General features: G+C 41.5%; 1 protein-coding gene across 5 annotated transcripts in view; it reads right to left on the reverse strand.

The window, feature by feature from the left end:
* dmd (dystrophin) overlaps window positions 1-14,172 on the reverse strand; it is a 308,778-nt gene that overhangs the window by 38,835 nt on the left and 255,771 nt on the right. The window contains exon 1 of one of the 5 annotated variants that reach the window (XM_080877234.1): window positions 8,198-8,431. The exons of the other annotated variants lie outside the window; for them this stretch is intronic. Within the exon in view, the coding sequence (XP_080733360.1) occupies window positions 8,198-8,217 (20 nt within the window). The 5' untranslated portion in view covers window positions 8,218-8,431. Of the gene's footprint in view, window positions 1-8,197; window positions 8,432-14,172 lie in introns of those variants that run through there. 5 annotated transcript variants of the gene reach the window in all.

Here is a 14,172-nt window from a genome sequence, read left to right on the forward strand (position 1 = left end):
TATACTGCAGGAAAAACGAAAAAACAATCCTATGATGCAAATTTGCAAAGAAAACAGCAGGTGCATCAAAATAAACTATTTCCAGCAGTGCAATTTGAGTTCTAAGCATCCCAGAAACTATTCAGAAAAGTCAAACATGACCAGTAGAGGTTTTTAAGGCCTACAAGTAAAAAAAAACTACATTTTCCGCGAAAATGACGTCACTTCCGGTTTCGGCCAGGAAATGGCGGACATGCGATCGTTCGCGCTGACGTCTGTTTCACTGTGGGAAGTGTTACGAACAGCTGATCGGATCGGCAAAGCGTGTTTCTGGAATATTATGTTTTTGTTCCTGCAAGCGCTTTTTATGCAGTTTATGTGGAAGGAAACCGTGACCGAGGACAAGCTGATGGCATCAGATGTAAGTACAACTCCTCCGGTTTCATATGCAAAACAAATTATTGCGCTAGCTTACACGGTTCAGGTTCTACAGGGATTTAAAAATAGTTACACAAAACGGAGCGTGCTGCTCTGACCGGCTTTAAAGGGTTAACAATGTATTGAATAATGACTTTAAAAAATAATATAAAATAGTGTGCAACACCACTGAAGTTTTTTTTTTTACCTCTCTTTTCAACCAGCGGCAGTCACTCTCCTCTCCAAATAACTTCTGCTTAGCTTTCCGAGCTTCCCTCGGGTCCTCTTAATCAGCGGTCTCCAACCTTTTTTGCGCCACGGACGGTTTATGTCCGACAATATTTTCACGGACTGGCCTTTAAGGTGTCGCGGATAAATGAGGGAGGGGCTAATAATCGGCTCCGTCATTTTTAATGATCGTTGAAAGCCCAGACCTGATGGTAATGCTGTGTTGGCAAAGAAGCTGAACTGCTTATTCGCCTGCAAACAAAAACAACAACAACAACAACAAAAAACCCCACACCTCCGGCCAACACCTGCTACATCTTTACAGTGGAGGAGCATGACCTGATATTAGCAGCAGTGAACCCCAGAAAAGCAGCAGGGCCTGAATGTGTCAGTAGTGAGGTGCTGAGTTCTGTGTAGACCAACTCACAGGCGCCTTTACAAAAGTATTCATCCTGTTCTTAGCATCGTCCCATTCTGCTTGAAGTCCTCAAACATGCCTGAATGATATCCATCCAGTGGCTCTCACTCCAGTCATTATGAAGTGTTTAGAAACTGTTCAGAAGTCGCATCATTCAAGGTCTTCCACCCACAGGTGACTCCCACAATTTCTGGACACAACTGTGGTCTGTCTGGAACACAAGGACGGCCGTGCCAGACTTATTTTCATTGGCTTTAGCTCGACATTCAGCACACAGTCATCTCTAACAGACTGCTAACAAAACTAATCAGTCTTCGCCATCTGGATTTAAGGACTTCATCAGAGACCACCCACAGAGATTCAAAGTAAGGCCCCGCCTCTCCCAACACTCAATCTCAACCTCGGCTCCCACAGGGATGTGTGCTGAGCCCCCTACTGTGCACTCTCTACACCCATGACTGCACCCCCTCCTCAGCAATTCCTTTGTGAAGTTTGTAGATGACACAGCAGTGGTCGGGCTCATCACTGGAGAGATGAGTCTACCTACAAGAATGAGGTGGAAGACCTGGCGTCATGATCCAGCAATAACAAGCTGGTCCTCAGCACCGCAAAACTGAAGGAAATAACAGTGGACTTCAGGTGAAGCACATCTGAGCCTCAGCCCATATACGTCAACGGGCATTATGTACAGAGGGTCTCTGACTTCATGGACGATGATGTATTCTGTTAAACTAACACTGCACAGACCAAGAGGGCACAGCAGCAACTAAACTTTCTGGGGAGCCTGAAAAACTACACCCTTGCAGAGGAGCTTCTGCTGTTCTTCTCTGCTCGGTTTAGTCCGTGCTGGTTGCAATAATAAATAATAAACAATAAATGAACATTGGTATGTACCATTCACTAATGTATCCAATCAGTAATTACTGAAGTACACATGTATGTAGATACAGATAACTAAAGTTTCCACCACAGTGTAGGAACAGTAGGAATCTTCTTATGGCTGTGTGGAAACTAGGAACTGTAATCAGTTATAAGGCTCATGGTCACAACCCAACAACAGGTTTGCTTCGGGTTGAGACACAGAGGGAGGAAAATTAATAGTACGGTGAAATAAAAAAAATTGCCCCAAATTTTACAGAATAATTTTTAAAAAGCAAAATTTTCCCCAAACTGCACAGAGAGCAAAAATAATCAGCTATAAAATGTAGCTGTTTTAAATACAGTGCACAGACATAATCCGAGAGTCTGTTAAATCAGCACACAACCTGAAAATTCACAAAGTGCACCTGCAGTTAGCCTCTACCTGAGAAACATTTACAAATAATAATCCATAATTATGTTTTTTTGCTGCATTGCCTTTGTTTGTCTCTCTAGCACAGACAGGATCCTCCACACACCCACTCCAAATAATGAGTGGAAGGGTACTAGAGCTACTCAAACGTCCTCAAACACTGAATAAACAGGACCTCAGTCACATACATGTCTGTAATAAGCATGACAGAGTCTGGAGTATTTCATCCACAAATGTGCAGCATCCTTACACTGTAAATTATTACTATCATATATTATATTACGATATATATATAAATTTAAGATCAAAGGCTGGTAACTTGCAGCAGCTTATACCTGCTGCTCACCAGCAAACAAGTAGTGGAAAGTAAAAATAAAAAGGGGTTTCCAATTAAATAATTCCAGCTGCCCACAACCAAGTCTCACATGAAAATATATTACAGCAGTTTTATTATGGACAGTACTTTGCTGTTCACCAGACAACAGATACTCCATCCAACTAAACTACGTCTCCAATTCAGGTTATCACAGATGTTCTTGAACGAGAATCTGAGTAGACGCCGGGCACATAAACACTAAACTATCACGGACACATATAGACATCCACGCTCACCTATGCTAAATTTAGAACCACCAATCAACTGCTGATATCCTGCTAATATAACACTGAAGTTACTTCAATTCATGGTCTGAACAAGCAGCACTATAAGGTGGTTCAGTGGTCACTTTCCACCTCAGGTTGCGAACTCATTAGGCAGGAAAACGGTGTCAAAGGGGGGAACTCAGTGGTGCAATTGAAGGGTATACATGCACTGAAAGCAAAGTTGCCGTTATTAGCAAGAAGCTATCAAGCCCTTCCTGCTCCTGTGTCTTTGAACCTATCTGGTCTTTAAGTCTGACGTCATTATCCGTTTCCAGGTCCAAACTCAAGTTCATTTCCCAAAGCCAAACGAACACTGCAGCATCACTGAGAGTTAAAAACTGTCTAAATTCTTTCATCTGTAATAAAACGATCAGCGTTGCTGCTTTACCAGGTGTAACAATTAAGTTTAACATCCAGGCATCCATGAAAACAGAGTTTATTAAATTTAACAACGTTAGAAGTTAGCAGGAAGTTAGCTCGCTAGCTTCAATCTAAACATGATATAGCATGTTCTGACTGAGAGATTTCTGAAAAAATTCAAACGTACAGCTCTGCTATCACTTCCAACATAAATGAGGACAGAAAGCTAAACAGCAGTGACGTTTGTAGGGTTACTGAAGCTGGGCTAGCTGGTAGATAATGATGTGCTACATGGTGGCTAGCTACAGTTAGCATAATATAACCACATTAGCAGAGTGAAGCTGGAGGATGAACGCTAACTTTTTTCCACTTGGTAAAAGTTAATGTGAGGGTTCCCGATGGTTAGAGACAAATGCGATCACATGGCAGGATGCTGTGAACGGACCAAACTTCAGTCAGGAGAACAACTGAGATAATCCATCCACAATACGAGGTTAATATACTGCTGCATGGGCTGTAGTTACACTGCAAGGTTTTAAAAACTGAGCGTTAAAATGAACAGTGGTAATAAAAACCGAGAGAGTGATCACTGACTGTTTTTAGGGGCTTGCTCAGACTAAATAGAACGAGACACAAAGCATTAAAACATGTTAAAAACACAACAGGCTTAATAAACACAGAGTAGTTTGGACCTGGAAGAAGGCTTCATACGTCATCACTTAAAGACCAGATTGTGTTTTTACGCCCATCTGTGCAGAGCAGCTGTAGTTCGCTATAGGAAAGCAGCGATGGGTGTTAAAGAAGAAGGTAACATTCTGCACCTGTTTCCTCCTGACACGTTTCAATACGTCTACAACATCCAAAATCTTACTACTGTGATGAATAGAATTAATGGAATTAAGAACAAAACAATCAACAGTGGCTTAAGGGAACCAAACTTATCCACTTTTGGCTCTTTGTGCTCTTTCAAAGCTACTCTGTCCCTCAAGAAAAATATATCATTGCCACAGGACAAAGCACTGATAATGTATCGTTAACTGTCAAAAACAAATGACTGTACACTGAGCAGCTAATGCTAATGATTTAAACTAACAATCATATTTAAACAAACTTGGAGTTCAGTCGTATTTTTGTAGTACATGCTGCGATATTTAAGAACGTAATGAAAAGCTACTATCTATTTGTTCATTTAGGTAACATAAGTCTTGTATTTTTATGTACTTGGGCTGCTTATTTAACTATATACCTAAAGTGTAATTCCTAATTAAGGTATTTTATATAACTAAAAAACAGGAATCTGCGATCACAGTCTACATAAATGTTTACCTTTGAGCATGTGATACCTTAAGCTGTAGGAAGGGCTGGTCAAATCTGAAACTGATTTATTCTAAGGTTCATTTTGACACTACTTGTATTAATGTGACTGCAAAATAAAGTATTTAAAAAAAACACAGGAGTGTTGTCTAAAATTATTTTTTGGGGCAAATTACTTTTGCTTCTATGCTACAGCATCATTTTTGGTGGGAAATGCAGAGTTTGGTGTTTTATAACAATCTTACAATTCTAACAGAAAGCAGAGCTGTTGTAATAACATGGCTTAATGGCAGAACTTTAGCTTGTGGGGAACAAAAAAATGTTCCTTAAAGATGGAAGCTGAAGCAACTCTTAAAGGACGCTAGTTTAACACCTGATGTGAGTCGGTGGGAAGAGTTATGCAAGACCGTTTAGATACATCTCTTACATGTTTTCTACGTTATATTATGAATAAAATGTTGGTTTCTGAGATTTGCAAATCATTTTTATTTATGTTTTATGGTTTTTTCTTTGCATTTATGCAGTGTAACAATCTTTTTGGTAATGGTATTGTACCTCTAATACTTAATTGAAGCATCTAAGAAGAGAGTAATTGAAGAACATGTAAAGACTGTGCTTCACCATTTTGCATGCACCCCATCTTCAGCATGTGCAAGCTGGCTGGCTTCAGTGTTGAACCAATCATCTAGACATCAGTCATTTTTTTTCTAATGTGGTTGTTAAGAATATATTTCAATAAATGTCTGACGCCAACTCTTTACGTCACTGTTGACAGATGAAGAGAATGGATGCATTTGATCCAACTGTTTCCCAAAACTGGGGATTTCCAGGAAATGTCAAGCATTACCTCACTCTGCATCTCTTAATGTTGGAATGAAATCCAGTAATTCGTCCACAATGACACAAGATGTGAGGTCATACACCACGTACACATACATGTGCAAAGAAATAATGCTATGAATTGCAGTAAGCAGGCAGTTGAATAACTTATTGCAGCAATGACAAGCATTTTCCATGTTTCTGCAAAGAGGCATGAGAGTCACTTCACACTCGTTTATGGCAACATCTTCCTCTGCCTATTGCTGAAAGTGAAAGCAAAAAAAGTTTTTTATATATGTATATTTGTTGCTACCTTTAAAGTACGTCCAAATGTGTGAAATCCATATTTAAAACTACTGAAAATAAGGGAGAGCTGTTTGCAAAAGAGAACCACAAAGTGCAGGGATTCAGGTTATCCCTGCACTTACAGAAACTTTTGGTGTTTTTCAAAAATGCTAACTTGGTTTTATTAAAATAATAATAATAATAATAATTTTTAAAAATCTCAAATCACATTTCAGGCAGCATGGTGGCACGGTGGATAGCACTGTTGCCTCACAGCAAGAAGGTCCGAAGTTCAAGTCCGCCATCGGGTTCTTCCTCCCACAGGCCAAAGACATGCAGTTAGTGGGGTTTGGTTAAATGGCCCAGCCGTGAGTGGTTGTCTGTCTCTCTAGATTGGCCACCTATCCAGGGTGTAACCTGCCTCTCGCCCTAAGACAGCTGGGATAAGGATCCAGAGGAGGACGGATGGATTCAAAATTTTGCAATCTATAAAAATGATACGGCTGGCGTTACATAAACTTCAAGTCGGATAAATGATGATGGCGAGCAGACAATAACAAACAAAGTTTCTTTTTTGCCCCTTCTGTCTTTTAAGACAACATCACAGTCCACACTGGTGCACATTTACACTGCCAGTGCCAGTGCACTAAAACTGGTGCTCTGAACTGCAGTTACCTGATGCCACGAGGAATCCTGTGCTGTTTATTAACTCATAGTTTAAGTTTGACTTTGACGTGTTGACGTTTCAACTCATGACTAAACTGCTCAAGCATTCTCACAATACTGGACTTTTGAACCTTCCGCTACACATTGAAAAACAGTTATTCTATAGTCGGGTAAAAAACACTGGCTTGCTTTTGTCCTTTGCCTTTCTCTTTCCTCAGAAAGTAACATAAACATTAGTTCTATTACTGTTATGTTGCCCATCTGCATGCCCTTAATGGTTCCACTGGACTGAGTGATAATTAGAGTGCTTAAGAACATAAAATAAAGCACTATAGTAATGTTAATGTGAAAGATTGAATGTAGTAAAAAATGCTCAAAGTGAAAAGGCTTTGAGGAAAAGTCCCTTTAATTATTGGAGCTCGTATTAACCTGTCACAGACAGACTGATCAATGCATGTTGTCTGATACTTTACAATCTGATAATTTAGAAATGGAGTCATGCTTACCTGTTGTTTGGTACATGCCACAATACAGTGACCTAAAGAATCTGTGCTTTGTTCATATCAGGCAGATCTGACTTTGTTTCCAACGCTCTGTTGCAGCACAAGCTGAGACACAAGTGTCATTTTCTCCTAGAAAGAAGAGGTTATCTAGGCTTAATACAAAGTCTGCACACAGTACGCCCCAAAGCCAATTCACCATGTGTGGCTTCTCATCCATAAACGGGACTAAGTCGATGAACACAAACACACAATAGGCACACACCTGCATTCACACTGTGGCCAAAAGTCTGCATCAGCATCCTCTGCTCTCATCTAAATGAAGTTGCATAGAGATCACTAAACTAATTGGAAGCTCTTGGTTGGCTGCATAGACAACAGTGCAGTGCATCGAAATCGCGGTAAAACTGCAGCAGTCAGTGTGCGAAAGAAAAAAATCCCGCACGGATCCAAACAGGAGCAGCCTCGCTGGCAAAGGCGGTGACTACGTCTGTGCGTGTGAAGGAATGCACAGCGATCCATTAGCCTGCTGCTTTTCAAGGCTCGCTCGCTTACACACACACACACAGAAATTGAAAAGAAAACACAGTCTTGTGAAGTTCAAACACATGCGGATAAATAAAAACAGCCCACGCCGATCCCAGCCTGGGGCTCTGAAGCTCCGTGTGTTCCCTTTTATTCCAATATGGCAGCAAGTGCCCAGAGGAAGAGCAGCCTGCAAAGGAAGGATTTAGATTTAGGAAATGCACGATTCAGCCAGCAAGAAGCGGCCGCCTGCACACCTGGGCTGGCTCCTCTGCAACCATCCCGAAAGACCAAAACCAGACCCGAAGAACAACGGTCGGTTCGCTCTTTAAGACAACATAACAGAGCCGATTTCCCGTCTTTTGTTGAAAAATATCGATCGCTTTATATTGCGTATGCTCTGTCATCACAAGAGCATACGCGGCGTTTTCTGCACGTCCAAATAATCCGATCATTATAGCGGGCAGTCGTTTGAAGCGCGTTTTATACGCCGGGAGAGAAGAGCACACAGTGAGGCAGCAGACCTATTTAAAACAAATCCTGCATGCAACCTCTCTGCCATTTAAAAATTGCGGAGTCTATGTTTGCGCATTTTCGGCAGTAAGGATGAAATAGTGTGCAGTGTGGGGGATGTCTCTCCCTCGGCCACACAGCCAGCGTTGAACAGGTTTACTGCATTACGACCAGCACGATTCCCATCATAATCAGACTACTTATCACCAGCAGAGACAGACCCCAGCCTTCAGCACTCACTTCCGAAGCTGTTCTCGCATCGCCGGCCTTTCCGAGCCTCTTCCGAGCGTGACAGAACGATCCGATTCCCGGGCAGAATAGAGGGGATGTGCCGGCCCCTTCCGCGGTCCGACCAAGCGTCCTATGCAACCGGAGGGAGACGTCCGAGATTACAGTGCGGAGCCTGTGTTTTCCCTTTGTAAGTGCTAGTTGTAGGCTGCAGAGGCTGACTGACCCAGCGAGACACAAGGATCAATGTCCCAACATACAACATGCACGACTTCCGCCTACTATTTCAAAATAAACGCTTGAAGCCAGAAAGATCCTGACATGCAAAAACACGCGAGAAAATCATGGGTGATCCTCCTACTTAGTTGCAGAATTTAGTTACACATTCCATCCACCTAAAGCTGAGTCCTATAAAAATCACACGAGTACTGCTTCAGATTCTTTTTAAAATAGCCTTTATTCACATTTTCACTTGATTTGACCCGAATCTTTGTGGATTCCCTTACTAATTATATAACTATCTATCCAGGAAGTTAACTAGCTCCCTGTAGAAGGCTTCATATCCCTGGCGTGTGCTCGTTTTGCTTGCTTACTATCATAAACAGCTTCAAAGATAGACAAAGCATCCAGGTCTGAAAACCAAAGCCAGTGGAGAACTTAAATGTGCATTCTTTCTAAAGGCGAGCAGGGGGTGAGCCTCTTGCTGACAAAACAACATCCTGCTGTTTTTAAATCTATGGGACAATGGCCCTCAGCTCCTTTGCTCTGTGACCTTAGCCGCTTTACTGATGGTATTATCAGACTTTATATCTAGTTTACATTGGATACAACATTAAGTTCATGAGCATTTGGTTTTTCTTTTGGATACAATTTGAAAATACCAAGAGGAAGATGGTGAAAAGGCTCAGTTTGAGGCTTTAAAGCAGGGCGTCTTTGCATGAGTCATAAGCTAACAGAAAGTGGAACGCCCTGGAAAAAATGAAATGATTGTACAGCATTTTCTGTCATATATCCTTAAAGTAAGCTGCCCAGAATATACAAACACAGGACATGCAAAAGTATCACCACAATAAGTGTAAGTAGAGGTCCTGACTGCAGAAACAAGTTATATGGGAGTTATGGTTCTGAGTTGGGATCCGTTAATACTATTGACAACACACAGAGAGGGACCTTAGAAATTGTACCAAAGCTGAGGCTTACGAAGATGCACAAGCATGAAATACTCCCAAAAACTTACAGTGGACGGCTTGATGGCAACAATGATCTGCACAGGTAGAATACTGAGCAGGCTAAAAGTTGGCTTAAATAAGGGAATGATACCAAAAAGAGGAAGAACCAACAGAAACCCAAGAAAACACATAAAGCACAGACTTATTGTAGTGGACAGTTTTCAAGGTTTTTAACAGTCAGCTGGTATAATTTGTATTCAAGTGCTATTTGATCAAAATCCTACCTTCTTTTGAGGATTTGGTCTGTATCAGTGTCATTCACTCACTGCCAAACAAGCTCTGCAGTACATCTCCAGAAACAGTTCATTACAAATAACCTGTTTCATTTTCTGTTAGAATCCGTGTTTGCTGGGACACCGGTGTAGCTCAGTGGGTGAGCCATGTGCCATATGGCCGGAGAGCAGCAGGCCCAGGTTCGAGGGCCGACCGGAGAGCAGCAGGCCCTTTGCTGCATGTCCTAACCTCTCTCTCTCCCAGCTTTCCTGTCTATGCCCTCTGTCTATTTATGCTGAACAAATAGTATTAAAAACGTGTGTGCTTTGGGAGAGCCGTGTTTGTAAAGTGCTGCTCAGAGTTAATGTATGTGCAGATATGTACACACCCTCCTCGCTCTGTATGTGCTACAAAAATAAAATGAATGTTGAATTTAAAGTGAAGCTGTATGACAAGGTCTGTTACTACCCACGGTTCTGAGATTTGTCAGTTTGGAAAATATTTTTTAGGTGATCTTGCCCAGACGTTGGTGAAGTAAAGAATATTCCCACTATAGATTCTGGCTATTTATGGAACATATGCATACAATCTAATCTAAACCCAAACAACAGAAGTAATAAAAAGTTAGTCATGTTCACAGCTGTGGCTGTGATGGTAGTGTGCATGGTGACGTCTGCAACTGGACCCTTCTAGTGGATCATTTTTAGTTCTGTAATTGTGTCCATCTGTGTATGAATTTTGACACAGACTGTGTACAGACAGGTTTTCACCCACTGCAGATGCACCTGCATGGTTCTCAATGTGGATGACACTTATATTGGTTGAATGCTAATTTGTTGACAAGTGGGCCTAAATAGGTAAGGGAGAAACAGCAGTGTTCGCCCCGAATGGGAGAACCATGAAAAAATACCAAAGATACCAAAATGTAGTATAACAAACACAGAAACACCTGCAGTGGGCACTTTTCTGTGACTGGCTGATGGACCAACAACAGTAAAAGTGAGACTAAGGTGTCATTCAGTGGGGATTTTCTGTGTGAACGTCTAACCAAATACCACAACCTGAAATAAAACAAAACCAAGATGCATCCTGGAGTTGTTGTTTTTTTTTTTAACAAAAACAGCTTTTCATCACATTTGAACTCATTCGAAGTCTTAGCCAGTGCAAGGTTGATGTAACAGACAACATGGGTGTGGAACTATCATCTTATTACATAAAAAGATGACATTTACTGGTGTAATCTTATATGAGAGTGAACAGCTTTCCCATATGGAAAAGATATATATAAATCTTATAAAGTTTGTATCTGTCTTGTGTGAAACTTGTATGAAAAGCATACAAGAGTGAAAACAGATATAAGACCCCTTGGAAAATTATATAAATGAAACTTGTATGTTTTGGATACTTACTAAAACAATGTATGAAAGTAATGAGAAAGTGGCCACTTTCATGAGTAAATCATATAAGTTTTTACTATTTCTTTTCCATATGGGTTCCCCCAAAGCCCTCAGCAAGTTTACACACCCTGGCTATTCATTGCTAAATAATGGGAATATACACAGAAGTTACACAACTATGACAAATATAACAGGATTGAACTGGAAATCCTGACACCTTTATTTTGAAATTAAACTAATTTCCATCTAGTCCTGTGTGCTTCCAGAAAACTTAGCCTGGGCTGCTTGAATAGGTGGAGCTCAGGCTCCCCGCCTCTTCCACCCTTCCCCCATCCCACTGTTTCTCAAAGCAAAGGAGCCTAGACTCCATTAGAAGTTTTTCACCTCAATGATGAGAGCCAGAAATGGAGGAGGAGGGGTGCAGGATTGTAGTGGTGGTGTGTATGTGTGTATATCTGCAAATGCGTGTCAGGGTCATTTTTTGGGATTAGTGTTCAAGGACTGAGCCCCCAGGATGGTCCTTTTTACCCCTGTCTGAGTGGCCAGCACAAACACCAACCTCAATCCTATCCATCACCTAAGAGATGAAGGCCAGCGACAATGAGCCGTCAATTGCTGACTTTACTAATTCTCTTTGGCTGAAGATTCCTGTTTGTTCTTAATATTTAATCTTATGCTTAAGTTCAGTAAGGAAGATCTGTCAACCACCTGTCTATTCTTTACATCACTTGTTTGTTTTTTTATCTGTCAAACTTAGGCTGCATCCACACGTACCCGGGTATTTTTGAAAACGCAGATTTTTCTATGCGTTTGCGCCTTTCGTCCACACGTAAACGGCGTTTTTGGTCACTGAAAACGGAGATTTTTAAAAACGCCGGCCAGGGTGGATATTTTTGAAAACTCCATTTTTGCATTTACGTGTGGACGAGGAAAACGGAGAAAACGCAGCGTCAAAGGTGTGCGCATTTTTTGACGTCACACTGTGCGCCACGTTTCGGTGAAATGCATTTCTACAATGGGGGACTTAGACAAAATACTGTTACTGTTACTTGTACTCTCTGCAGTGTTTAAATGCTCACACATACACACACAGTTACTGTCCCTCCACACATACCACTCGGTTCTGCTTCTATGCGCCATCTTTGTTTACTATCGCTCACCGAGGCTTCTAGACTTCTGATTGGCCAGCATTTCTACATGCTTAGGAATATATCGCCACATGTTGCTTTGACATGTTCCTAGCAGCGTTTTCCTTCATTTTTGCGTTTACGTGTGGACGGGATTACTTTTTAAAACAAAAACGGAAAATCTCCGTTTTCAACAATACCCGTGTACGTGTGGACGTAGCCTTAATATTGACATCAATACTCTGGTCCAAACACTTTCTTATCCATGTTCTGCAAACCAGTCAGGCTCTGTTCTGCGTGCTTTAAATCTCAGTGCTCTCCTGTCATCCTACCTGTTAGACAGTCATTCATACAACCCTTACCCCCATTTCCATTTCTCCCCGGGCACTCAGAGGCCTCCGTCTTCATTTTCACCACAACTAGAATCTCGACTCTGTTCTGTTGGTTGTCCAACAGAGGAATTCACTCTCAGAGTGCAGGCATACTTCCCAAAGTTTCCAAAAATACAGTGTAAGCTAAGCCTTCAGCTTCTTGCCTCCTTCTGTGAAAGGCAGTTATTCCTATCTACTATCAAGTGCTTACTCCTAGAGCATCACTGAATTAAGCTACGTCCACACTAATGCGTTTTGCATCGTCTTCTCTCCGTTTTGGCCTCCTGTCCACACTGAGACGACGTTTTTCCCCATGGAAAAATGCAGCGGTTTGAAAACGCTCTCGAAAACACACACATTTCAAAACGGAGCTGTCCCGTCGCAGTGTGGACACTCGAAAACGCAGACTTTCTAAAACAATGACGCATTTTAGTCATGTGATGCAGTCATGTGACCATTTAAACAAAGGTAGCGGAGGGCATTATACAGCAGTTGTTTTGATTGCTCTCAATTTTGACAGCCCTAAAAAGATTAACATCAGCCTGTACACGCTGCAGAGAGCTGTTCTTCACATTCTTTAACTCTCACGCGCTTTTGCAACTTTGTACTTTTGTGTTACTCGCAGCAACAGCTCCACCTCATTGTTAGTCCATTTAAAAAACTCGGTGCTTTTCCTCGACATTTTGCCGCGACGTTTCAATGAGCTGGAACGTAAATAAGCGGCAGACAGAAATGAGACATTGTGAGATGACAGTTGTTATGACGTAGAGCTAAATATATAAACAGAAAATGAACTGAATCTTCAACAGCGATAATGCTGTTATTATGAATGTTAGGTCAGTTTGACAGAGATCATGATGGTGTTCACTACACCTCAGGGTATTTGTGCTTATTGTTCTCCATCAAGACTTTGAACTAGAACTTTGTGTTGGCAATCTAACCTTGGGAGTTGAATTTCTGATATACAGTGTCTTGAATTTGGAGAAATAAGAAAAAACATTGAAGAAAAACACGATGATACAATTGGTAGAAGTCATTACCTGATGCGTTCTTAATGCTACACCTGCAGTGTAGTTTTTCCCTTTGCTTTGGAGGAATTCTGACCCACTCTTCAGAATTGTTTTTATTCAGAAAACATGGAGGGTTTTCAAGCATAAACAAACTGTTTAAGGTTATGTTTAAGGAATCTCAATCAGATGTAAGCCCATGTTTTGACTGGGTCACTTCAAAAGCTTAATTTTTTTGTTTCCATTCACCGGTGGTGTGTTTCAAATCCTTATGTTGCTGCATAATCCAAGCTTCAGGACACAAACGAATGGCATTGCATTCTTCTTTAGGATTTTCTGGTAGAGAGCAGATACAACAGAACCCCGACTTACCAAATTAATTCGTTCCCAAGGGTCTTTCGTAAGTCGAAGCACCCATCGCGCGTTTTGAGTGACTGATAGGCTATAGGCTCATCGCTAACTGCAACAACAATACGTGGTTCAAGTGGAACAGCGAAGCGCAAGTACGAAAGCCAAGGGGTTGTCACATGATTTGGAAGGCATTGTGGGCATTGTAGGCTCAGCCAATCAGAGCCAGCAGATTTCGTTACTCGGGCATTTTGCCGTAACACGGGCAGAAATATTGCCGTTCAGCGCCTTCGTA

Source organism: Rhamphochromis sp. 'chilingali' (assembly GCF_963969265.1).
Source record: "Rhamphochromis sp. 'chilingali' genome assembly, chromosome: 3".
Lineage (NCBI taxonomy): Eukaryota > Metazoa > Chordata > Actinopteri > Cichliformes > Cichlidae > Rhamphochromis > Rhamphochromis sp. 'chilingali'.